The sequence below is a fragment of the Epinephelus fuscoguttatus genome, linkage group LG1 (assembly GCF_011397635.1).
Source record: "Epinephelus fuscoguttatus linkage group LG1, E.fuscoguttatus.final_Chr_v1".
NCBI classification, from domain to species: domain Eukaryota; kingdom Metazoa; phylum Chordata; class Actinopteri; order Perciformes; family Serranidae; genus Epinephelus; species Epinephelus fuscoguttatus.
The window spans coordinates 39,493,330-39,519,483 of NC_064752.1; the positions used below are offsets into that span (position 1 = coordinate 39,493,330).

The 26,154-nt window shown below is 40.2% G+C and overlaps 1 protein-coding gene across 3 annotated transcripts; it reads left to right on the top strand.

Annotated features, from left to right (window-relative positions):
* The first annotated feature begins 1,363 nt into the window (after positions 1–1,363).
* LOC125890859 (endothelin-3) lies at positions 1,364–14,278 on the top strand. 3 transcript variants are annotated; one of them, XM_049579726.1, is made up of 4 exons: positions 1,364–1,474; positions 2,605–2,848; positions 12,270–12,422; positions 12,959–14,278. In XM_049579726.1, the coding sequence occupies exons 1-4, from the start codon at positions 1,405–1,407 to the stop codon at positions 13,038–13,040; spliced, it is 549 nt and encodes a 182-aa protein (XP_049435683.1). In that variant the 5' UTR covers positions 1,364–1,404; the 3' UTR covers positions 13,041–14,278. The 3 variants fall into 3 exon arrangements, with proteins under 3 accessions (XP_049435683.1, XP_049435674.1, XP_049435693.1); XM_049579717.1 differs by having other exon boundaries at positions 1,369–1,474; positions 2,602–2,848; XM_049579736.1 differs by having other exon boundaries at positions 1,369–1,474; positions 2,602–2,848; positions 12,962–14,278.
* Positions 14,279–26,154: the final 11,876 nt, after the last annotated feature.

Below are 26,154 nucleotides of genomic sequence, written 5' to 3' on the forward strand. Positions count from 1 at the left end.
AGTGTGAAGTTGTTTTTAATAATGCCCATACACTAAAAAAACAAAAGTAAAATTAGTCACAACCAAAATAAAGAGGATCTGTCTTTTTATGGGATTACAATAGTATTACTGAAAGAGAAATGTTTGTATTTCTTGGAAAGGTGATAAATCAAACTGAGAACAATTTGGATTCATTGTCTGAGTGATGACTGCTGAAACAAGACTGGTTTTATACCACTTTGTACTGCACCTTGGGACTATATCCCTCCACCAAGAGGAGAAAGCTGAAATTCCCTGTACAAAGGGAGGGAGTCTTCATTTATTATTAATTATTTATTATTCATCTATTTCTGATTCTGATTCTGATTAAAATCTAGCCAATGATCAACTGGAACTATCTGGTGTTCAGGGACAACGGGTCAAGCTGTGACTCTTGAATCAGCCGACTAGACCATTTAACAACCCGGAGAGTTTCTGTTCTTTAAAGACAAGTTTCCAGACCATGAGACCAAAGAAACAGCAAAAATCAATTCAGTCAAAGAATGACAGAATTAGGTCATTAGGTCAGCTGGTACCCCTTTTTGAATATGGCTTCGCAATTTGCTTCAAATTTAAATTTTGAGTCAATAATTGTTCTGAGATATTTGTGAGCTTGCACACATTCCACTGTCTGAGTGTCATTTGAATATGTGCTGTTTGGGTGTGGCATGGAGGTCTGGCAGCATGTTATATCTGTTATGTGTGCGTGGAGCACACACCGGGCCCAGGGGTGTGTCCCATGCCACTGACTGCATGTCTGCTACCCTGAATGAGAAAACACAGCACAAGTAGAGGAACCAAGCAGAGGAACCGCTACAGTTGCCATTTAGCTATTTTAATATGTTGTAGCCTAGTATATTTGCTATATTGTAGATTGCTTCTGTTTTTTAAATAAAAAAACAATAAAGTCTGAAAATATGAGTTTTATGTCTCAGAATACTACATTTGTAGGTCTATATTATTATTATTATTATTCTTTTCATTCAGCTGGCACAGCTCAGTCTGTACAATCTGCATTAATTCTCCCGGTTGACCGGAAGTCAGTGGTCAACAAACACGGACAGCTCCTGCTAGGTGTGAAATACCACTGGTGTTTGACCGAAAATCTTTTATTTTGAAAAGCGCAGCAGGAAGCCCGTGTGATGTTGCAGGTGAGTTGTCGCTGAGCTGTCAGCTCATAATAAAGCTGAGGGTGTGTGAAGGGAGGTGCAGAACAGAGGACCGCAGTGAGACTGTAACATCACAGAGACAAACACACGCTTTGGACTTTAGGAGATTTTTATCATCCTGATTGCAGATTTCAACTTTTTTTTCCTTTTTGTTCTTTTTTTTTTTTTTTTTTTTTTTTTACATATTTATTTTTTTATATCTTGTGTTTCACGTGTGATGGCTAATGTGTCATCGGCTGATGTGGGAGTTTTGTTTCTCATCGTGGTGACAGCATCTTTGGCAAATGGTGAGTAGTGTTGGACTACTGGTTGGTCTTTTTATTCTGGGGTTTCAATACATGATGTTCACACTGATAGAGAAGAAAAGCAATAACAGTAAAACAGTAACAGTAAAATTGTGAAAGTCTGTTCAGTGTAACTGCAATGTTCAAAACTGAATAATCATTTAGTCTTTAGAAAATGTATAGTAACTAATGTCATGTCAACAAGAGCCCAAAGTGCCAGATCAAAGATGCACAGGTAGGATAGCTCATTCACAATTTACAATATTTCAACACAGAGTAGCAGCAAAGTATCACAGTGACCTGTCTGGTATCTCTAATGGTTAGATTTATTTAGTCAAACTGTCATCAGATGTCAAACCAATCAGCTAAGCGCTTTGCCTCTGGCAGAAATTGCAGCCAGTGTTGATGTTACAGCTACTGAGGTTGGATTGCCACTAATAATCTTAATTTATACTTAAAATTAATCTCATTATAATAAAGATTTGGCCATAACCGAAAAAGGTAGTATAGATCAGGGACTGGTGTAGATCTCCAATTCCTCTGCACCACCTACATTTCTATAAGTAAATATCCAGTGTTGGAGTAGTAAGTGACGTAATTAAATTACAAAATAAATGTAATTGTAAACAGTTACAGCTCCTGAAAAATATGTAATTAAATAACAATGCAGGTCACGACAAAGAGGTTACACCCATAAATTATTTTTGGTTAAAAAAAAAAAAAAAAAAAAAAAGTAGAATATTTGCATCATTTTGTGCAGGGATGCCTTCTTTTGGCGCAGCCTATTTCTGAACATTTTCCTGCTTTATTGCCTAGTTTAAAACATTTGCCAGAAAAGTAATCAAAAAGCAGTCAAGTATATTAAATTACATTAGCAACTTTGATAAAGTGATTAAAGCAGTCACATTACTTATTACATTTTAAAAGGGTAACTAGTAATCTGTAACTATTACATTTCAGAAGTAACCTTCCAAACACTACAGATACCCTACAGCATGGTATAGTGAACCCAGTGACTCCACAGACACACAATATGTCCCCTCAGGGTACAGCAGACATGTAGTAATGCTATTTCAGGCCAAAGATATTACAGGAGGTCGTCGAACACTTCTCATATTGCTGTGATCCAGCAGGTTCCTCATCGAGTAAAGATGTGAGCCAGAGGAGGGAGGTGGAAGCAGTTAAGATGAATGGGCTCCTGCCCCGCGGTGTGGACGGCCTCACCGGTGTCGCCTCTCAGGGCGAAGCTCAGCCGTGCTCAGCCTGTGACCCACAGGCGGCCAGGAAGCGTTCAAAGAGATGCACGTGTTACACTTACAAAGACAAGGAGTGTGTGTATTATTGCCACCTGGACATCATCTGGATCAACACACCAGAGTAAGATCCTCATCCTCACTGTGTCTCTGTTATTATTAGATCCAGTTTGGCTGCAGTGCTGTTACATAACTATCGTGCTTCTATAGGGATTTACAGAGTGTCAGTGCATGTCATGAATTTACTGTAATACTCATGTACTTCACTGCAGCTTGTCTTGTCATGTCATGATCTGTCCATTATTCGCTGTACTCATAACTCTGAATCATAGTTTGTGAGTTCCTGTTGAGACTTTATGATTCAGTGTCTCTTATTATTTGAACATTGTATTTGCTGGAAAGTTGTCAGCACATACAGGTTTACTGTAGGAGACACAAATATGCGAGTTATGGAGAAAGAGAGCCCTAAACTTTGACTTAAAGGAATACTTTTCATTTTTTAATAACTGCGAGGATTTGAGGGAAGCCCAGCCCCTCTCGTACAGTATATCAGTATTTATTTAGAAAGATTTGATGTAATCCAAAGAGGTCTAGACCCTGAGCTGTCAGGTATTTTAATCCCTCTACGGATTTCTTACAGTGGCCAAGAGGCAGCGGGGGGGTCCACCATCTGAGATGTTTTGAATGTTACTGAGTAGCCTTTGAAATTTAGAAGGGGGGGATTGGGGGACATGGCCTCCTCAACATGTGAACATAAATATTTGCTCCCCCCACCCTCACCCACCCATTAATATAATGAAAGGAGCAGAGGACCAGTGGTGTTTTGGAGAGTACAGGTACGCAGGGGAAAATCACCTCTTTTTCTGGCCGTTTGGCTGTTAACAGTTTTCCCACCTATCAGCCGAAAAGCCAGTGGATTATACCCACTTGATCTTCGGTAAACCTACCCATCTACCCACCCACCTCATCAACTACCACTTTTGACAGAACAGAGAAAACAAGACATTTACACCTTGGACTGATGCAAAAAAAGGCACAATTGGTGCATACAAATTCAGCAGAATGCAGGAAACCCACAAATCCCCTTCATATACATCCCCCTCAGTGTTTAAAATGAAAACTATGCCTTTGTAGCCAAGGGCACAATTTTCCTTAATCACACATTCAGCATTGTTGTTCCTGTAATTGCTTTTATTTCACATCATCTTCCTAATCTGGAAATCAGGTTGGAAACTTTAGCCCCTTTGAAGAAAATCTGAATATCTGGCATGAAAAAGACAACATCAAAAGCTCACCTGCACTGGAAGATGCCAACTCTTGGGGTGGGGTGGGGATGATATCAAGTCATCCATCTCCAATCAGTTCTTTAATTACAAAGCTTTTGATTGAGGTGCCTGAGGTGTGGCCACTTTTCAGCCTGCAGAGAGCACTGCAGCAACTGTTATCTGCTCTGACAAGCATGTGCAGAACTTCATTGGAAAGACCTTAAAATGAAGTGCCGGGCCAATTTCACTCACAATTATAAGCCATTTAGACATGTCAGTGATGCATGCAGCACACTTTGGTGCTGATGCACTCTATAAAAACCTGCACGTGTTTAACCATGCAAATCTCGTAAAGATCAAAGACAGTGTGTCTTATTAGTAACACATTGCAGATAAAACTGAAAATTGTCCCGTCACGACCTTCATTTATCTTCCTGTGGTACCCAGGGGTTACACCATGTGGACTGAATGCAGGCAGAAGGTCTGTCGTCTGTAATTCAGTTGGTGTCCAAATGCGTCACAGATATTGATCACTAATGTCTTACAGAGGGTCCATAGGTCCTGCTTCAACTTAGCATCAAGATGACTACATTTTTTGCAAAGTTGAATGTTGTTAGCATGGTAGACGGGGGGACCCTGAGCAGTATGGCGCAGCCCTTACGTTTACTGCACCTGTTCATGTTCACCTTTTAACCTGTTTGAGGTCTCAGCTTTCATCTGAGCTAAAATCCATATTGACACATCCACTTGAACATTTTTTTTTAAACATATGGCCTCAGTAATCATCCTTTGACGATAGGATTTGAGCTATATTTTCAAATATATCATTGACGATTGTCTGCAACCAATACTTTAAAGTTCAGCCTGGATCTATGGGAACAGCTGTTGCTAGTGATTGGTGTTTCACATGGGAGCCTGTGTTTAAAAAACCTGAACATATTTGTTAAGACTACAATGAATTACTTGAGACTTTACGTATCTTAAGGGACAGCTTCTGAAATACCTGCAGATGTTACAGGAAGTTGACTTTAGTCTGACTATTGAAGTTTGCACGGAAAAAGACAACGTGTTTTGATTTTCCATCGCTCGGTGCATTCATTTAGATTGTACCATGCAAGATGTACTACAATAACTGGTTTAGATTTTGTTACTAATGTCACTATTTTCATCACTGCAAGAGGAAGTTTCATTATCTTCACATTTGTTTCTAGGGCAATATAAGGTTAGGGGTGGTAACTTCCACCTCAGTCTGAAAAGTAAAGATCAAAACAGATGCAGACATATCTCAGGCATGTAGCTTACCAGCAGATGCTGATTGCAAACCTTCAATTGTGATTTGATAGTGTTGTTCGTTTAGGATGAACTAAAAATGATTTAGATTTGCTGCAGTGAAGACTCACAGCGCAACTTCCCCGAATACATCACAGTAAAGTGGCTTCACTTTTGTACTCCAGACATATAGATGGTCAGAAAGATTCTTGCCATGTCTCATTTCCTCATTTACAGCAATAAATCAATTGGAACAATTTTGGCATTGATAGTTGTCTTTTTAAGAGTGAACCTGAACCCATTCACTGTTCAGTGGAGGTTGAATAAGCGCTTGGCATTGTGCCTTGTACTGTCTGTGCAAGATAAGTGGTTTCTAGACATATATGAGTCTGTAACACTTTGATGACATCACCAGAGTTATCTTCTCAGACTTCAGAAATCTCCTCCAGACCCTCAGGCTGAGTAGAGCTGACCTTCATCTGTAAAATTGAGTTACAAATTACAACAGTTTTCATTCATTCATTTATTTCCGTAACTGCTTACCCTCTTTAGGGTCACGGGGGGGCTGGAGCCTATCCCAGCTGCCATTGGGCGAGAGGCAGGGTACAGCCTGAACAGGTCGCCAGACTATTGTAGGGCTGACACATAGAGACAGACAACCATTCACACTCACATTCACACCTGTGGCCAATATAGAGTCACCGGTTAACCTGCATGTCTTTGGATTGTGGGAGGAAGCGGGAGTGCCTGGAGAGAACCCACGCTGACACGGGGAGAACATGCAAACTCCACACAGAAGGGCTCCCTCCTTGGTGCGAACCAGGAACCCTCTTGCTGTGAGGCAGTGCCACGCTGCCCGCTACAACAGTTTTGATATGTAATAATATATGATGTATTTAAGCCAAGTACAAGGTCAGACATCTCTGTATCAGTGTGAAAAATGTTGTTGTCCAATGGGAGTTCAGGAGTATCAACTGTCATGCTGGATAAACAAGACCAGAGCCTTTTTTGAACCTGCCTCTAAATCCTTTAAGCTGAGAAGAGAACACTATTGCAGTGCACTCAAAAGAGAGTACAAGAGCACAGTGCATTCTTATGCAGAAGCCAGAAGTGACCATATTTGGGAGAGGCTGGCACTGTGGAGGAACGAGGGCTGGATCTGACTGAGAAGCCGATGGAGGTTGCCGCCCATGGGAACTGGAGGGTGGGCATTACCTCCTGCAACGACGATGACATTCAGTGGTAACTGGCATATAAGCGCAGTCCAGAGCAGTGGTATTAGCTAGCCAGTGGGATATGCACACAGGGACTCACATGCACTAACATGGCCCAACCGCCTGTCATAACAAAGAACAGAAAAGCTCGTATTACAACACACACACACACACACACACACACACACACACACACACACACACACACACACACACAGGCAGATTGACAGCTCAAGATGCCATTACTCTACTATGTCTTGACATAGTTGGTTGCTGGCGGTTGCTTCAATATGCTGATACAATTCTGAACAGCTCTGTGGTGGGTTAGAGGAGGGTATTACATTTCACTTACTTTCTTTCTTCTTGATGTCTGATGTTGGTGCCTTCCTTATTGCTGCCTACTGCTGAACTTAGAGAGGAGTAATAGGTGGTACATTTGAGATGCAAAGTGTGTAGGTGGTGCAATTAAGGTGCAAAGTATGTGGTGTAGTACACCATCCTTTGGGAGCAGACTGTATCTTCTTCAGCAAATCTGAGATCATAGAATCAAGGATTTGAAAGAGGAAAGGGTCAGCGCTCTGCTGAGTCTGTTTGTCATCGTGGAAGGAGGTGAGGTTGGCATAGTGCAATCTGAAGATCCTCAAACTCAATCAGCCAATCAAGCAATCAATCCACCAATCAATTTATCAAATGAAATTATATAAAATACACTTTCAATGAAATGTATTCCTGTTAGTTCCATTAGTTTGTGCATAAAAAAGGGATTGCAATAGTGTTATAAGATTTGGCAGTCTAGGCAGTGTCTTCATTTAACATTTGAACATTGTATGTGCTGGTACGCTAATATCACATTCAAGTGTATTGTAGGAGGCAAAAATATTTGAGTTATAGGGAAAGAAAAGCCCTCAACTTGCTTAAGTAAAAGCAAAAACAAAAGCCCAGTGTGCAGGATTTAGAGGCATCTATTGGCAGAACTGGTAATGCTCATAACTATGTTTTCATTAGCTTATAATTACTCGAACTATGAATCATTGTGTTTTGGTTGCCTTAGAATGAGCTGTTTATGTCTACATACAGAGCAGGTACTCTTTCATGGAGTCTGCCATGTTGTTTCTATAGTAGCCGAGAACGGACAAAGCCACTGGCTCGATAAGGCCATTCGCATTTCTGCATCCGCCACCATAGTTCACCACTAGATGCCACTAGATCCCACACACTAGACCTTTAAGCCATGAAACGATTTAGGGGAAGCACGCTTTTTTCTCATATCAGTATTTATTGAAACGATTTGGTGTTACGGTCTAGACCCTGAGTTGTCAGGTATTAAATTCCTTTGAGGATTTTGTTCTGTTCTTTATTCTGTTTCCATAACTAACACCCTCAGGTGGATTTGACACATTCAGCATTGTTGATCCTGTCATTGCTTTTATTTCAGATCATCCTCATAATCTGCAAACCTGAAATCTCAAAATCTTGCACGCGATTTACCACAGGTTGGAAACTTTAGCCTCTTAGAAGTAAATTTTGATCTCTGGCATGAAAAAGACAACAACATCGGAAGACGCCAACTGATGCCTTTCTGCAGCATCAAGCAAATTAGTAAATAACTTTAGTGCATAAATGTTGGAGTGACAGTGAGAGTGGGGTGGGGGTGGGGGTGATATTGAGTCTATCTAATATCAGTTATCTTATGAAAAAGCTTTTGACTAAGGTGTCTGAGGTGTGGCCAGTTTTCAGCCTGCAGAGAGCACTGCAGCAACTGTTTTCTGCTCCGACAAGCATGTGCAGAACTTCATTGGAAAGACCTCAAAAGTGCAGGTCCAATGGCACTTACTACTATAAGCCATTTAAACATGTTTGTGTCCTATTAGTCATGCATTGCAGATAAAGCTGTAACTTGGTCAGTCATAATCTTCTACATTGTCTGCCTTTGGTACCCAGGGGTTACATCATGTGGAGTAAATCAAGCTGCAGGCAGAAGGCCTCTGTCACCTGGTACAGTAATGTATCGCAGATATTGATCGCTAATGTCTCACAGAGAGTTGATAGGTCCTGCTTCGAATTAGCATGGAGAGGAGTGTATTTTTCTACTAAACTATTTTAAAAAGTTGAAAATGTAGTTGTTTGCATGGTGGATGGAGGGACCCTGAGCAGTATAGTGCAGCTCTCACATTTACTGCACCTGCTCCTGTTCACCTTTTAACAGCTTTCCTTTGAGCCATAGTTTTATATTTACGTGAACTGAACAATTTTTTAAACACATGGTCTTTGACAATAGGATTAGGGCTATATTTTCAAACAGAGTTTAGCTGGATCTATTGGAACAGCTGCAGCTAGTGATTGGTGGCTCACGTGGGAGTGTGTGTGTGAAAAGGTGAAAATATTTGGTAAGACTAAAATGAATTACCTGGATCCTTGGGGACATCTTCTACAATCCCTGCAGCTGTTACAGGAAGTTGACTTTAAGCTATATAAGTTTTCATGGTCCCTGATGTTGATGTCTTCTTTTCCATGGATGTGGAGACCACCTGGGATTATCTTAGCCAAGAGAGGAGTGATAAATGGTGCAACTGAGATGCAACGTGTGTGGTGTAGCACACCATCATTTAGGAAGTCTGGAAGAAAGGGTCAGTGCCCTGCTGAGTCTGTTTGTCATAGTGGAAGGAAGTGGGGTTGATGTGGTGTTCAGGATCAGCCTCAAGATCCTCCAATACCATAAAGATTTATGTGCTCATGTTGTTCAAGAGGACCAGTGGTATACCCTAAAGGCAATAGGTAGTGCTAAATTGTTTGAGTTCACTTGGAAGTTGAGGCATTTTTCCCCAATTCGGCTAGCTTGTTCTTCGTAGCAATTTAAAGCCATGTGGAAAGAAGATAATAAGAATGAAGGGGAAGGGACTGTGTGATGAGCTCACCACATGCATGCTGTTAGTGCAGCAAAGCACACAAGCTGCATGTCTGAAATTAAAGAAAAACTGTGGTTTTTAAAACTCTGGTATTATTTTTGTGGTTTTTGCTGTCAGTCCCTCCAGAAATAACAGCACTATTCTCACCAAGCTATCTGCTGAGATCTGAGAAGTTACAGATACAGAGAAAAAGCAGCCAGCCATTTGGGTTGTTAACAAATTCCCAAGTTCACACTTATTTGGAAGATAAAAAGAAAGGGATTGATAACACTATTACCCAGACAGTCCACTATAAACATTCATCAGAGTTTACTGACTGACTCATTGGAACATCTTTGACTTACCGTACTCACACTTGTGTTCAATTTCACCTCTGAAGAAAGGAATTTAAATCATTTGGCTGAACTGTTGACTTGTTTCTGATCGTCTGACTTGTGTCGTGTAGCAATGTGTTCCCAGGACGTGTGTTAGCTAAGCAGCAACCTCTGAGGTTGAAAAAGGATAAAGCAGTGCCAGAAACTGCAGTTCAGTGAATGGCCACTTGAGGCTGGCTCCAAAACAGAACGAATCCCCACGGACCCGCATGTTAAAATGCCCAACTTTACAGCAGAAATCAACATGTTTACAACCTGGTACAAAAACAGTTTTGGTCTTTATAGCTAATTTCAACTTTCATGTTGAAAATGCCAAAGTCAAGGCTTCAAAACGGCAGTCCACACACCAATGGATGACATCATGGTGGCTACATCTATTATTTTGTACAGTCTATGGTGTTGGCACTAGAGATGCACCGTGCCAATCCGATATACATGCATGTGCTGAATGATGGTTCATGTTGCAAACAGTTGCACAGGCAGTAACTGACTATGGTCTGAGCTGCTGCAACCTGTTCTTTAAAGCTGTAATTCTTTACATGGGTGCTGCACATGGTTTGAAAGCTACTGTGTTAAGCTAACCAGCAGATGGCGGTATAACACGCAAAACTATATTAATCATGGTGACAAATAGCTCAGGATGTAGCATAAAAAAGCTAACACTATCCTCTATTTATTTTCACTGAGATTTTTGTGGACACGTAATAAGACACTCATCTTTGATATTATTTGCCAATTTTTACTATTTCGAGCCAAGTTTCCAGTGGCTTTAAAGTTCCAAACAAGTTTGTGTATGCTGCCAATAAGGTCTATATTTCTTAGAAAGAAAGAAAATCAGCTTTGGCCAAAATCGATATCCACAGGTCTGGCTTTTAAAAATCTGGACTCGACATTGGCCAAGAAAATTGCAATCGGTACATCTCTAGTTAGCACAAAAAGTATTAACATATCATAACAGGTGTTGATGGCCAGAAATATGCAAATTAGACCCAAGTTGCAATAAAGTGAAATTATCCTTTAACCTGTTCAATAATGTCTAATTCTAGTTGACGTATTTTCTTGCATAGTTGTTGCTATAAAAGGAATTCTTCAAATTTTTCTGGGGATAGAAAAGTTTAAACCAACAGAGGTACATTTTATTGTTGACAATTATTACCTTTGTTGAAATACTCTCTATTTATACATGAAATGATTTTTTATGCTTTATGTCATGTCATCAGCCTACACTGTGGTCACAATGATGGACTTGACCGAAGTATTTCCCAGCCCAGTCGCCAGAAGATGTTTGTGTTGTCTGAAAACCACAAATACTTTAAATTTGTACGTTTCAAACGTATCCTATCAGTGTTTCTAAAACGACAGACATAGTAAATGAGCTGAATTTGTCATTGGCACTATTTGAGACCAACAAACAAACCTGATTGCTTTTTATTGAGTTACTGTGTTGTTTCCAGCGTCTTTTTAGCGGCCAAACGTTTGTGGCGACTCGTCGTTTATTCACCAAGAATAGTACCAGGGAAAGAGGTCGTTTTTACTGAGACGTCACTGCATTTCCTGCTGGGATAATGTCACAAAAATATATACATACATATATATATATATATATATTTTTTTTTTTTTACAGAGACATTACTGCATTTTCAGCCAATACGTTACCATGAAAGAAGATTACATCTAGTCTCATATCACAATATAGATATAATATTATATCTTAACCAGCCCTACATTCTAAAAAAGCTTATGCTTAATTGTTGTAGCCACTTTTTTTTTTTTTTACAGTGGATAAATAAGGTCATTTTGGAGGTTGCATTCTGTGGTGATGATGCTGTACTGGATTGTATTATCCTGAAAGATGTTTTTTATATTCTGTCCCCATCTTGTATCCAAATGTCTAAAGACAAAATATTAAAAACACTGCTCAGTATAATGCAGTCCATTATAGCACCACCACAGACAACAGCTTTAAAATCCCTATACAGTTAAATCTATTTCTCTGACACAGCGCCACCGCTACATACATGTGCATCACACCCTTTGTGTTGGACATTACGCACTGGAGGGCACCAGAGTAGCTAAGGATCATTAATCATAATCATAATATGAAGTATTTAAACTTAATAAAGCACCATGAGACCATTATAGGCAATATGATACATAATTGCATGACATAATAAAATGAACTATGTGTCAGAGTCATTAGGTTAAAAAAAAACACATCCTTTTGTCTTTGCAGCTCTTTTGTTGTTATTTTGTGGATTGCAACAGTGAAAGCAGTAGAATTTGGGTACAAAGTTATGTTACAACCCCGGCAAGCAAACAAGACTGAAACCGAAGTGATGTGTCATGTCTGTCTCAAAGCAAATACACATAGGGCACCCAAATGGCAGCCGCAATAGGAAACATGAACATTACGAGCCTTGTAAAAAGCTACGCCTCTGCCTTAGGGCTGAAGTGTAATGTCAGGTTCCTATATGACTTGTCACTCAACTCACTGTTTATGATGTGTCTTTTTTTTAGGCACACTGTACCATACGGTATGTCCAGTTACCAGGGTTCCCTGCGTGTGAGGCGCTCCACTGGAACAAAACAGGGGAGGAAGTGGGCAGTGGCCCAGCGCTGTGTGTGTGCACAGCAGACTGACTCTCACTGCAGCAGCTTCTGCATGAACAGGTAAGAGTACTACAGGGGAAAAATGCAATGTTGAGTAGATATTTCGACAAAAAATAAAATTTGTTAGAAGTAGTATAAGAATATTCTCTCTCAGCAGTGAACATGTACTCTTTTAATACCATAGTAACTGAAAACACACATATTGAACTGACATGCAGGTGCTCGTCAAAATTAAACCAGACACTGAAAATGCTAGTCTAAATCATGTGTATTTACCTGTTGGTAACCATAGCAACAATGCCCATCCTCCATTTCCAGTTAAAAGACAGGTTACGATGCAATACTACAGAGCCACTAATGTCCTGAAAGGTTTTATATATACATATACATACATATATATATATATATATATATATATATATATATATATATATATATATATATATATATAATAAAATATAAGTTGTTCCACTTTAGGAAATGTTAAAAAGTATTGGAGGAAAAGCCTTTGGTTTATGGTGGTCTTTGAACTATGACTCAATAAGCAGTACCTGATCACATGTGGCTTTAAGTGTCTCTGTGTGTATCTTTCCCAGCAGGCAAAGGAGGCCACCCCCTGCAGCGCCTGAAGTAGACAAGAGGACAGCATCCCTGGACAGTGGGCCTGTCACAAAATGAACATATCAGTGACATGCTCATAACCTGAGAGGTGGACATGCGTTGTCTTTACATATGGCATCCCCATATATGGTGCCTTGTCATCAGACTGATGGATGAGTAACAGCGGAGCTGCTTGTACAAAAACAAAAGATAGCAAAACTAAAGGTGGGGGAGCCTGCAGGAAAGCTGACGGAGTGCGAGCTCACAGCGCTCTCTGCCTGTGTCTGTGCGACAGGTGTGGACAGTGTTTTTTATTATCTCGTTACAACTGAGGACAGTTTACTTGGCCAGCTCATGTTGACAGCGAAGGACTTTGGTAGAGCTCACACATGTCTGTGCCACGTGATGAAGAGGAGGATGAGGACTGTTAAAATTTCACCACAAGTAACTTATCGCACAGCCGTGTTTTCTCCGCAGGGACGTTATTTAATCACAGCCAGTAACTCAGCATATTTGTTTTTAGAAAATAACAATTTGTCACAGGCACTGAAATGTCGAAAATGTTACTTTTTGGGAACACTTCATAATAATCATCATTAATAAATGGTAAATTGATTGTTGAAATTTACTGCTGCAAACACAATATTTTATATACTACATTAAGTATTTGTTAATGGTTAATAATAAGTTGTTAACAGTCTATAAATGTGATTTGGGTGGCCATTTTAAAGTTGTAATGCTTATAGATGCACTATACAGTGTTTATTAGCCATTTAACAAGGTATTATAATCTAAATAATGTTTATAGACCATTTACAAACAAATTATTAACCATTAACACGAATGTAATACAATACATAAACTGTTAAAATGTGTACAACAGTAACTGTTGAATTCTAGCATTAGTTCCAGCAGTGATTATTGAAAGCATGCAGTTCTCAACATTTCAGTGAATTCCTTTACTTTTCTGTGGGATTTATGGAGGTAGAGGAACTCGAAACAAAAAAAAGAAGCAAAACTCATTTTGCAGTATGTTTTTTTACAAAGCTGTATCTAAGTCTTGTGTATATGAAATGTGTGTCACTATATATAGGCTATAAATTATATTTTCGTACAGTACCTACATGTACAATAAAGGTGTATTATAAGATGTTGTATATAGAATTATATATATGTGAATATATCAGCTTGCTGTCTGTGGTAAAGAACACAGTCAAGTCAAAGTTGCAGTGGACCATACTGCAAATTTATGGTACACATTATTTATCATCTGTTTTTTCTTGTATGAATTGTGCCTCCAACTAATTCCCCAATAAACCGGCCATCTGTCCAGTGAAGGTGTTGATAAGAACGACACTGAGAATTAGTGGTTTGTTCTAAATTGGACACCTTGACCTATCGAGGGTTTCCGCTGCCCATTATTCGGTTTTTAGTCCAACAAAAGGAGGGCAATGATTCCTTGCTTAATGTTTGAAATATTATGATACATATCTGGTTTTTATTTAAGCATATTTAAAATGGAATTGTATCTATTTAATGTGCCTGGAAGAATGATGTATCTGATCAATCATTGAGTTAGTTTGATCAGAAGCCCCCTTTACATCCATACTGAGTTCATATCAGGAGACACTGAATTAGACTACAGCTGGTACAGTAAACCATGCTTGTTGCATTGCACAGTTCTTTCAGGCACATTTTATCCATAATGTTATCCTGCATGTCAGTAATTGCATACACAGATATGCAAGATAACCCTAACGATCTATAGTTCATATATTAAATCTGCTTATGATTTATGTCTCTACACTACACAAGGATCATTGTGTCACATGTTGATGCCTGCCTGCCAAGTTAACGTAACCACAGTATAGTAAGCAGTGGTGGAAAAACAGAAACGGTACTAAAGTGAAATTATTGTTACTTTAAAATGATATGGACTCAAGTAAAAGTCCTCATAAAAATAACCGCTGGAGTAAGGATGAAAAGGGATCTCGTAAAACTGCTCAAGTCGTGTGTAACTTCACTGGATGCAATTCACAGTGTTTCAGTGAATTACATTCAGAGTGGTCCTCAACAGGTAATAAGATGTCCACTGTTTAGGACTGGCATAGTAGGCAGTGCCTAATGTGACTGTTTATGACAGGATCATTTCTTTAATAGTCTACATATAAACTAGAGAGGCCACATATATAAAGGGCTTGGAATCATCAGCCAGCAGCATACTGTAGATCATTAGCTCGAGCCCATAAGCCAGAATTATACCACTTCATTTACAACAGCATGTTTGGTGATACCAGCCCTGTCAATTAAGTCCATCATACTGAGCCAAGTTGCCCTGTGTGTAGCTACGTTCATAGTGGGCAGCGCATCATGATTTCTGGTTAATGGCACTGTTCACTACCAATGCAGGAAGTAGTATAGTCTCTATGTGCTTTTTTATGTGCTATATTTTATGTCACTGTAACCACAGTATTTTACTCATCTAACCCTGATTGCCATGCTGTGGAGGATAGGGTGGTAAATTGGCATTTGTATCTTCCCACAATCCAACACTAAATGTTTGTTTTTGAAGTGTACCCAGTCTTAAACGTAAAGAGACAGTTCACCCCCCACAAATACACATTTTCCCTGTAGTGCTGTTTATCAATCTAGATTGCTTTGGTTTGAGTTGCAGAGTGCTGGATATACTGTATTGGCCATGGAGATGTCTGCCTTCTCTTGAATATAATGGAACTAGATGGCACTCAGCTTGTGGTGCTCAAAGTGCCAAAAAGATACATTTGAAAAACTCAACAGCAATGTCTCTTTCCAGAAATCATGACCCGGTTACTCAAGATAACCCACAGACCTTGTTGGGAGTAAACTACACCCACCAACCGCATCACGGTGCAGAAGGAAGCATGAATCTAATGCTAGCTCACCTAGCACCACTGAGCTAGCTAACATTACAGCCAAGGATGACACCATTAATGTTTACACCTAGCACTATCATGAGCAATAGTTCCTACATTTAACTGCTCACACCAAGGTCTGTGGATTATCTTGAGTATCACAGTGATGATTTCTGGAAAGAGACATTGCTGTTGAGTTTCTTATTTATTTATTTGGCACTTTGAGCACCACAAGCTGAGTGCCATCTAGTTCCATTATATTGGAGAGAAGGCAGACATCTCTACAACCAGTATCCTTAACACTCAGCAGCTGACACCAAAACAATCTAGACTGATAAATTGCACTTACAGGTAAGAGGAAAAATATGTTCATTTGATTTGGGGGTGAACTGTCTCTTTAACCAAGTGTTTGGTTGCCTCATCTTAATCAGAATCATAACCATAATATTAGCCATACTGTGGTTGGCATGTGCAGATGTTGAAGAAATTAATTATTTTACATATTTTGGCATTCATTCATTTCCCGTAACCGCTTATCCTGTTGGGGGGGTGGGGGGGGCAGGCAACCATTCACACTCACATTCACACCTACGGCCAATTTAGAGTCACCAATTAACCTGCATGTCTTTGGACTGTGGGAGGAAGCGGGAGTACCCAGAGAAAACCCATGCTGACACGGGGAGAACGTGCAAACACAGATGGGTTCCCCGACTCCAGGTTTCAATCAGGAACCCCCTTGCTGTGAGGAGACACTTCTAACCACTGCACCACTGTGCTGCCCAATATTTTTGCAATGGACATTAAGAAAAAAAAAACAAAACAAAACATTGCATGTTAACATAATCCACGACTTTGCAGAATTGTTCACTCTCAACGTTCTGTCTGGTGAGAGGTTTGCTGTTGTGTTCGGAATGGCAGAGGCAGTCAGTCTCATTTTCTGTTAGTATCACCCTAGGACTGTGCCGATTCAAGAATGTTCCTCATAAATTCTCAAGTGCCCACTTTGCCCACAAGCAGTTTTAATGACATAGCAGAGATGTCAGAGTAACAATGATCCTGATATTCCTGATATTCACTGAGGAACATCTAAAACCACACAACATGTTAAGACACCTGGGAAAAATGCTAGAGACAGTCCTGGATCAAATTTAATCAAGTTGAGAATCCTTGATCCTTTTCATTATGTTTTCAACTTCTAATAAGACTTGGTATGAATGCTGCTTTTGAAGATATAATAAAAGTGGGATTGTTTGTTGCTATGGTATAAACACAGATGCGATGCTCTTCAGGAAGCTCGTGCTGGGAATTTAACCACAATTATTTTTCAGTACGGACCAAGTTGTGTTTCCAATTATTGCTATATTAAAAACTATAAAGAGCTTAAAGCTGGTATGTGGTGCTCTGTCTGATTCTTAGAAATTACCTCCGCCAAGGAGGTTATGTTTTCGCCTGTCTGTCTGTCTGTTTATCTGCAAAATAACTCTAAAAGTTCTGAACGGAATTTGATGAAATTTTCAGGAAAGGTTGATAATGGGACAAGGAACAGATGGTAAAATTTTGGTGGTGATCGGTTGAAACGAAGTGGATAAAATAATAAAATGGCGGGAAATCCGAGCTGCTTGGCGGAGGTCTGCACTCTCCGAGTGCTCTAGTTCTTTGATAAGATTGCCCGACTTTGGTCATTGTGTGGTCTTATACAGTACAGTTATTTTATGGTTGTTCTCATAAAGACAACCCTTGATGCATTCAAGAAGTTTTGCTTATTCAGTAAATTCTTTGGAAAAAGGCATTTATACTCATTACACATTGGATAATATCCTGTTGGGCCCCAGCTAATGTTGAACCAACTGTCATTTGCGGGTTTGCAGTTACATAACATATACAGTACGATGAGCCTCTTCCATCATCTGTCAGTGCTGTTGTTTTTGGCTGGACAAACAGTTTCCATCAAAGCAATGGGTGATGACTGGAAGCAGCTGTTGAGGGATTTAAGCTGTCCACACAAAATGCTTCACCTGGAAAAACTCACATTACTGTATGTTCTTAACATAATGTATAAGCAGCTTAGAAACACATATTTCATAACTGACTTGTTGGTGATGTTAGGCACACCAGGGAATGACAATCATTATTTTTATCTGACTGTTTGCATAGATTTTTAAACCGGACCTTCCTTAGGAAATGAGACGCATGTGAACTGATCAACACAAAATGTCACATCTGGATTTTCTATCACAGAAGACATGGACTTCTATGCTTTAACCCTGTCTTGTCGTAGGCTGTCTGGGCCTTTTCCTCTGCTACTACCAAGAGCTTAGGCAGTTTCTCATTTGCCTCTGCCTGCATAGTGACATCTCTTAGAGATACATGGAAGAAAAATTAGGAAAAATGTGTAAGCTGTGAAAAGCCAAATGTTAGCAGAGAAATTTCACTTTTCATTTCTTAGTTTGCTATCAAGCAGTTGAGAATATTTTTTTTTTACTGAATGTTAAAAAACCCCAAAACAAAATGACTTGTTTAAAGTCACTGTATACAACATTCAGAACATAAGTATAGCAGCAAACCACTTGCTATGTAAACTTAAAATGGAGTACTGCTGTCCGGAGCAGAGAATGAAGTCATGCTACCTCTATGTGTTGTAATCTGAGCTTCTCTGTGGGTTGTTGTAGTAGACGGTCTGACCGGTTCTGACTGTGTGTGTGTGTTGTAAATGTGTGTGATATGATTGCTAATCGTAGCTGCTCTTCACTACTCTTCACTCATAAGGCAGTTACCATTCATAACATTATCATGGAAGCCTAACGCCCACCGATTGTTGTCCCCAAAGGTTAACAATGTTAGCTCAGTAAACACTGTTGCTGTTGTTGTGGCTGTTTATGCAGTTAGCACTTTTACGCTGCTTGCCAGCTTAGCTACCTCCATGTTGAGAACCACGTGCAGACAATCCTGCCCCAGACTCTGAATTACATCAATGTATTCTCAACACATTCTCAATCAGACCTCATCACATATTGACATTTGGTCATGGACTTTCCACATCCAGATACGATGTGAAAGGTACCCTGCTTGCGTCCATTTTCACAAGAAATTTACTGTTTACATACAGTCTCTTTCAAAATAAACGCACCAAAAACATGTGGTTAGGTTTGTTCAATATTTTCTTATCTTTAGACAAAAAAGTGTAGGAGATGTTTATTTTACCCACTTGACAGTTTCAACTGTGACTCCAGTCTTCCCCAGAAGTGTCATCCGACGTTTTGCTGACGTGTCATTTATCAGCTGGCCAGCCCAACAGACCCATCAGAATCTGTCAGGCTGTGTTAAGAGGCAATCGAAATCAGGAAGTGGGTGAGCGGCACCATCAACCGGGACGAGGGGGCATACACCCTCTCGCACACCTGGGATTCCCTCCTCCAGAGACCATCCAATGACGGGGGGTGTGGCTGGCCAGCTGATAAATGACACGTCAGCAACATGTTGGATGACACTTCTGAGGAAGACTGTCACTGTCGAGTCACTGTCGAAACCGTCAAGTAGGTAAAAGAAACATCTCCTACACTTTTTTGTCTGGAGATAAGAAAATATTGAACAATTCTAAAAAGAAGACAAAATGAACCTAATCAATCTATGTGGATAGGTTTACGAAAAAAGAACAGGGTTTGGCTTTATAATCTTACCAGACCCGAATGCCACTCTCCTAGGTGAAAGTTGGTGTTTGTTGGCCCCATCCACCACCGCTCCCACCTGCCCTACTTGGACTTTTGCCGTCTTAACTTACGTTCTTGTCCCGCCACGTTGCTCCCTGATGCCGCCAAGTGCCGTTAAATTATAACGGTGATCGGCTATAATGCTGACATTAAAGGATTTTTCGTCAGTGTCTGACACTGCAAGTCACTGTCCAAGTGCTGGATTTTGACAACTTTCGAATGACGTTACAGCCTCAACATAATGTTACATACCTTAAAATAATTCAAAGTTTACACAGTTCTGTACACAGGTCTCCTGGTTAAAGTCCTGTGTAGTGTGACTCATCCACTGCCCCAAACTGCCACCAAAGGAGGCCGTTCACTTCCTTCTTTACTCCTGTCAGCGCATTGGTCATGTGATCACTGCCTTCCAAATATGCGGGCTATGCACAAATAATTGGCTTACCATTAGGATGGATATGTACAAATTTTGATGCATTACTATTTGTAAGAAACATGTATGAACACTGCACGAGAACAACCTGATATGCAGGATATGCTTTGAATGTCCCATTCAGCTCCTTTAAATGGGGACATGACTGAAAAATGAACAGATGTCCAACATCTGCCGTGACCATTTCTGTTTGGGGGCACTGCATGACATAAAGACATGCAAGTTTATATAAGTTCCATTTATAGTTAAGCTGGATCTCAAAAAATGAGATCCTCCCTGAGTAAAAACCTGCTCACAGTTAAAAAGTTTACGTTTGTGGAGGTCATTGTATTAAGAACTAACGGAAATTGGATACCAGCAAAAGAACAGATCAGGGACACGAAGGCTCATGTGACTGGGCTGAACAACATGTGTTTGGCCATCAACATAATTAATACTGACATATGTGTATTTGAATTTTATGAGATTTCACACAGAGATTCCTGCTGTTGTGTCTCTGTAGTTAAGAGTTAGATCATTAAAATGTTCTTTTTTCAATTTCCCGTTCATCCCTGTGTACACACACTAGTCAGCCTCGGGAAATGTTTCCAATTAAAGTCACCGCCTTGGAGACTTAAAACAGACCTGAGGGTAAGAGGAAGTAAGGTGACATTTATTCACACAGCCCTATTGTTTCCATATTTGCAGATGCCTATATAATTTTAATGGCATCCAGTCATTCCCACCATATGTCAAAAGTTCTAGCTGTAGGTGTCTCAGATCTATTTTTTCCTTCTGTGTGACACACATCTGAAAAAATCCCTCATCAGTTGCCATGTGACCGCAGTCTGACCTGTCTGTTTCATATTGTAAAATGAGCAAGTGATTATAGTCTGTGGTGGCTGACAGGAAAAAGAGACTCTGGGAATCTAGCCGTGAATGTGACAAAGTTCACATCAGAATCACAGTATTTCATCTGAACAAGGAGCACCAAGTCTATCCTGGAGATTCAAGAAACTGTTTGCACTGTGGGAAATCTACCTTTGGAGCAAATTGTAAATAAATCAAACTGAAACTTCTCTTACAACCTGTAGGCTACTTTTACTGCTGGATATTGTCAGTTTTTATTATTTCAAACGTGTTGTCACAGGTCGCTACAAAGAATCATCCTTATGGAAATACTCCAACATTTTTGATAAATAAGTTTGCTTGCTGCCTTTGTTAAACATTTTCTGTTTTGGCACGTTGCCTTTATTGAACAGGAAAGCTCTAGAGTGAAAGTGGGAGACACAGAGGGGATGCAGCAAAAGCCCATAAGTTGGAATCAAACTTACAGATGGGGACATGTTTGAAAAATATTATAATATATAATTTCATTTCTGAGTGAGAATGGATTCAGGATGTGTTTGGCCTAGCTTTTAGCATGAAGACTGGAAACAGAAGATCCTAGCATCCAGCACAGGAGGCAAAGTACGCCTTTCAGCAGCTCTGAAATGGTCTCGTTAACATGTTGTTATTCATTTCAAATGTGTAAAGAAAATCACCTGGATTTTGAACCTCAAACTCTTTTTTTCTATTTCTACTCATTTAAAACACACACATATACACACAATGTATAAATAAGAGACACTGCATTTGTTTAACTATTTTCTAGTTCATATTTCTTTTATAGATCAACTATTTTACATAGATTTTATTTTCCAAAATTATTCATAAGACAGCAGGATGCCGTTGAACCACGACCCTGACATGACTTTCCGCTTGTCTGTGAAGAATAGTGGCTCTCTCTGCATGTGGACGTCCCAGCAGATACCATCTCATAGAGCAGAGAGGACAAAGATGTCTCAGTTTTTGGAATAATCCCTTCTCCATCTCTATCAGCTTCAGACTGCCTAAGATGAAAAGTGGAAAATGAGCACTTACTCAGCTACATCTGAAACAGCTGAGCCAGGTTTTGGACTGAAAGACTCTGTGTGTGTTGTGTACTCCTCACACCCAAGAAAGCCAGAGAGCAGAGTGGGAAACAGCCTCTGAGTGAGTCAGTTTTAGGAGAAAAGTATATAAACCCTGGAAACCAGATTAGTCATTAAAATTTAAGTGACTATTTAGTTTAGCATACACATGTTTACCATTGGAGGGTTGTTCAAAAGGGTTGGTTAAATTTGTGTGAACCCACGTTGCAACTTTCACTATTGGAAAGATTTTTTTTTTTCCTTAAAACTGGGCTGTCAATGCAGTGGAAAGATGCAAATACTTTTAACATTGCTGCTATATGACCAGAGAAAACTGTGCCACTGGGCTGTGGCATTTATTTTTGCTCAAAACCTACAACTACCAGCATAAACTGCACCAAACTGGACCAAGAAGCGCCTCCACTGGTGGGTGATATACTATAATGCAAGTTTGGTTCTTTTTTCCACAGAAAACAATATGTCTGCCAACTGCTAACAAACAATCTTGAATTACAGTTAAACAGTAAGCTGACATGTTTCTGAAAACATTTTAGGTGAGAAATGAGCAATGCAGTAACAGAATCTTGGTTCACATTTGATCAACGCTTCCTAGTTACCCATTTGATCTCAGTATTTTCAGCGGTCTCCATTTTCACAATGCAGGTAACAGTATGGCGCCAGCTTCCAGTTCACAAATTCTCATATTACAGCCAAACAGTGCACTAAAATATGTTTCTGAAGGTATTTTAATTGAAAAAAAGGCAATACAGTAACAGTAAACAGTAGAGAAAGAGAGAGAGAAAGAAAGAAAGAAAGAAAGAAAGAAAGAAAGAAAGACAGAAAGAAGGGTGGGTCTCTCTCTTGATACAGTCAGTGTTAGAGTGCATTAAGCCAGTTTGAACTGGTGGTTTTTGGGATGGGATATGAAGGATGTTATGCTGTCAGACTATTGAATGTTTGAAGATAGGGAGTTCCAGGGCCTGAGGGCATTGCAGCTGAAAGCCCTGGCACCCATGGTGCTGAGGCATGACATGGGAATTGTCAGGAGACCAGCAGAGGAAGAGCGCAGGGAGCAGGAGGGGGAGGGGGGTGTACTCCTGGAATTGATCAGGGAGGTAAGTGGGGGCTGGGTTGTGGAGGGCTTTGATGGTGTGCAGAAGGTGTTTGTAGTCAGTGCGGCACTGAACAGGGAGCCAGTTTTGTTGGATGAGGGTTAATGAGTTTGGTGGGAAGGCCAGAGAGAACTGTGTTACAGTAGTCAGTACAGGATGCAACAAGTGCGTAAACCAAGACTTCAGTGCATTGCCCACATACTGCCCACATTGTGATACAAAGCTTGTTGAAAATCTCCAAAGTATACCTTTAAATATCACAGCTGGGATTTGTTTATTTTAGCTCATTCTTTTGTTATTTTGAATGAGTACAAATCCCATTTCCTTTGCAACATTTTTGGTGTTCAGTTTATCACACCTTTGCATTTTTGTGATATATGACATTTGTTTTAAACATCTTACAGTATTCAGTTATAAGGAGTGCAGACTTAAAGAAAAATGACTTGAGCTGTTGTTTAGACTTTTGTCTGGTGCTTTAAGACAACACAGCTTCAATGTGGCCTCCCTGATCTCGATCTTACACCCACATCAAAGACATTCTTTTTTGAGTAATTCCACAGAGAGAGCTAAGGAGCCTGTGAATCCACATGTATATGTGTCTGTGTGTGAGCACTGGGAATATTACATAATAATACAATGTATTGTGGCATTTACATTATAAAGCATTTTTCGAGTAGGGGATCTCTTATTTCCTGCAATTCCCACGAGTTTTCCCTGCAGTGCCTGGCTGATTGTGGCTTTGGTTTGAAAACTGTTTATTTTGCTGAGAGGCTGACCACATTGTTATGAGATTAAGTGTCCAGAGCAGATTCTTCCAAGTAACACCACAAATCTGTGTGATAAAATCTCACCACGACTGCAGATGTGTTAAAGCAGACCCCTTTAAAAGCTGCAGTGCTTGATCTTTTGCCTGGAGGCAGGAGGTGTATTATAAATCCTGCCCTTTTTCTCAGGAGCTGGTGAAATCCCGCGGAACACCTGTTGCTCATGTCGATGACACTGCATCTGGCCTTGGGCTGAGGTAGATACTATAGATTTCCACAGGTGTTGAAAAGGCAGATGTTCATGGAATTTTTCACCATGATATTCTCAATGTTCCTCAGCATAGAAAAGTCTCCTGGATAAATTAACACTACTGGAGGGTTATGCTATGGTAATATGGAGCTATATTTGTGTCTTTATTACATGCGACAAAATAAATGATATGAGAGAAAAAGAAATATTTGAGAGAAAAAGTTTTCACACTGATAGCACAAAATAATAATATTTGAGACTAAAAAAAGTTTTGAGAGAAAGTATTTTGTCATAGAATATAAAAAAATAATAATTTGAGATTTAAAAAATGATTTCCAAGAAAAAAACTCTCTCAAAAAACTTTTTTTTACTTTCAAATATTATTTTTTGCTATCAGTGTGAAAACATTTTCTCTCTCAAAAAAATTCTTTCTCTCAAAACATTTTTCTTCTCTCTCTCAAAACCTCAAAGTCTTTGCTGTCGTGTCAGGATTTTGCTCTCTCTGTGAAAATAATGTCATGGACAGGGCCACGTTCCTATTGGCCAGTCTCAATTGAATTGACAACTAGGTGAGGATCGTCTTGGGAGTCGAATTCAACTGAATCATTCATCCACCATGGTGGATTCACCGACATAGATGCGCTGCGTTATCTGGGAGCAGAGACTCCAATGTTTGGGTAAGATGGTGACACACACAATTGATGGGTAGCTAGTTGAGCAAGTTGGTTATCAAAATCATTCCTATAAAGAATCCCTTTTCTCACCTAATGTTATTTTACCACGATTGTGTTATTAACTGCACTAGCCAGCTAGTGTTAACTTTACATCTAGCTAGGTTATCCCATTAACGTTACTTACTACGGTGCTTTTCTCTTCCAACATTCCATGTGTGGCAGGGTGAGCGCTGCTACACCTCCGCCCTTAATTGGCATCAGCTGGGCCTAATTTCCAGTTGTCGGAGCCTAATTGCGCAGTGGTGGCACCTGCATTATTTGGTCTTCCCCTCACGGGCGTGCTCACTTCTACCTGGAGTTTACCTGGTGAGGGCTGTGTGTGGCGTGCTCCAGTTGGCGTGCTTTGTGTGTGTCGTGCTCCGGTTTCTGTACCCAAACTTGGGACTTATAAGATGGGTGCTGCAATGTTTGTGTACTGTTTAAATGTATTATGGTGTCACAGCTGCCGTGACTCTTCGTTTTACAGCGGTGTTGGCCGTTCCTGTTGTGTGCAGCTTCGGAGGGGACTTTGAAAAGTGTGGTGTCTGCTCTTCCTCAGTGCGAGATGGTGACTGGGTTTGAGCTGTGCGTTAAGCTCCCTTCGCTCCGGTAAGCTCGCTCTGTTTTTTTATTTCTACTTCTGCTAGTTCTGTTAACTTTATGCTAACAGGTTGTCCTGCTCTCTGTTCTGCTGTAGCTGAGGCCACAGCTTGTGGCTTCTTCTCCTCCCCTGTGCACTGTGTGGGGCTGTACTCCGTAGCCCGGTGACGCTGGGCATCCAGCTGGGCATCCAGCTGGGCATCCAGCTGGGCATCCTGAAGGACGGCTATCCACGGCCTCCAGCCCCTGTGCGGCCGCTCCGTTTCCCACTGCTGTTCTGCTGGTTTTCCACAGACTAATTAAAGCACACTGTAACACGGCTGTACATTCATACGGCTTTGGACCTCTGTGTTATATTTGAAAGTCTGTCTCCTGTCCCCATTTTTGCCAGTGTACAAATCTGTGTGACCTTCTGTTGTTAAGAGTAGTCTACAGGTTTGAGTGTATTCCCTGGGGTGCAATTCCACAGGTGGTGTTGTCGGTTCATTTCCCTCTCCTCTCCATCTGGCCACACATGCATAACGTTAATGTATGCATATCCGCTCCCAAATAACACAGTGCATCTATGCCGGTGAATCCACCATGGTGGATGAATGATTCAGTTGAACTCGACTCCCAAGACGATCCTCACCTAGCTGTCAATTCGATTGAGACTGGCCAATAGGAACGTGGCCCTGCCCATGACATTATTTTCACAGAGAGAGCAAAATCTTGACACGAGAGCAAAGACTTAGGTTTTGAGAGAGAGAAGAAAAATGTTTTGAGAGAAACTTTTTTTTGAGAGAGAGAAA

Excerpts from the sequence above, each read along its gene's own strand:
- LOC125890859 (XM_049579717.1), top strand. The coding sequence starts at position 1,405 with ATGGCTAATGTGTCATCGGCTGATGTGGGAGTTTTGTTTCTCATCGTG. Across the intron at positions 1,475-2,601 it reads GACAGCATCTTTGGCAAATG|CAGGTTCCTCATCGAGTAAA; the intron begins GTGAGTAGTGTT and ends GCTGTGATCCAG. Across the intron at positions 2,849-12,269 it reads ATCTGGATCAACACACCAGA|GCACACTGTACCATACGGTA; the intron begins GTAAGATCCTCA and ends TCTTTTTTTTAG.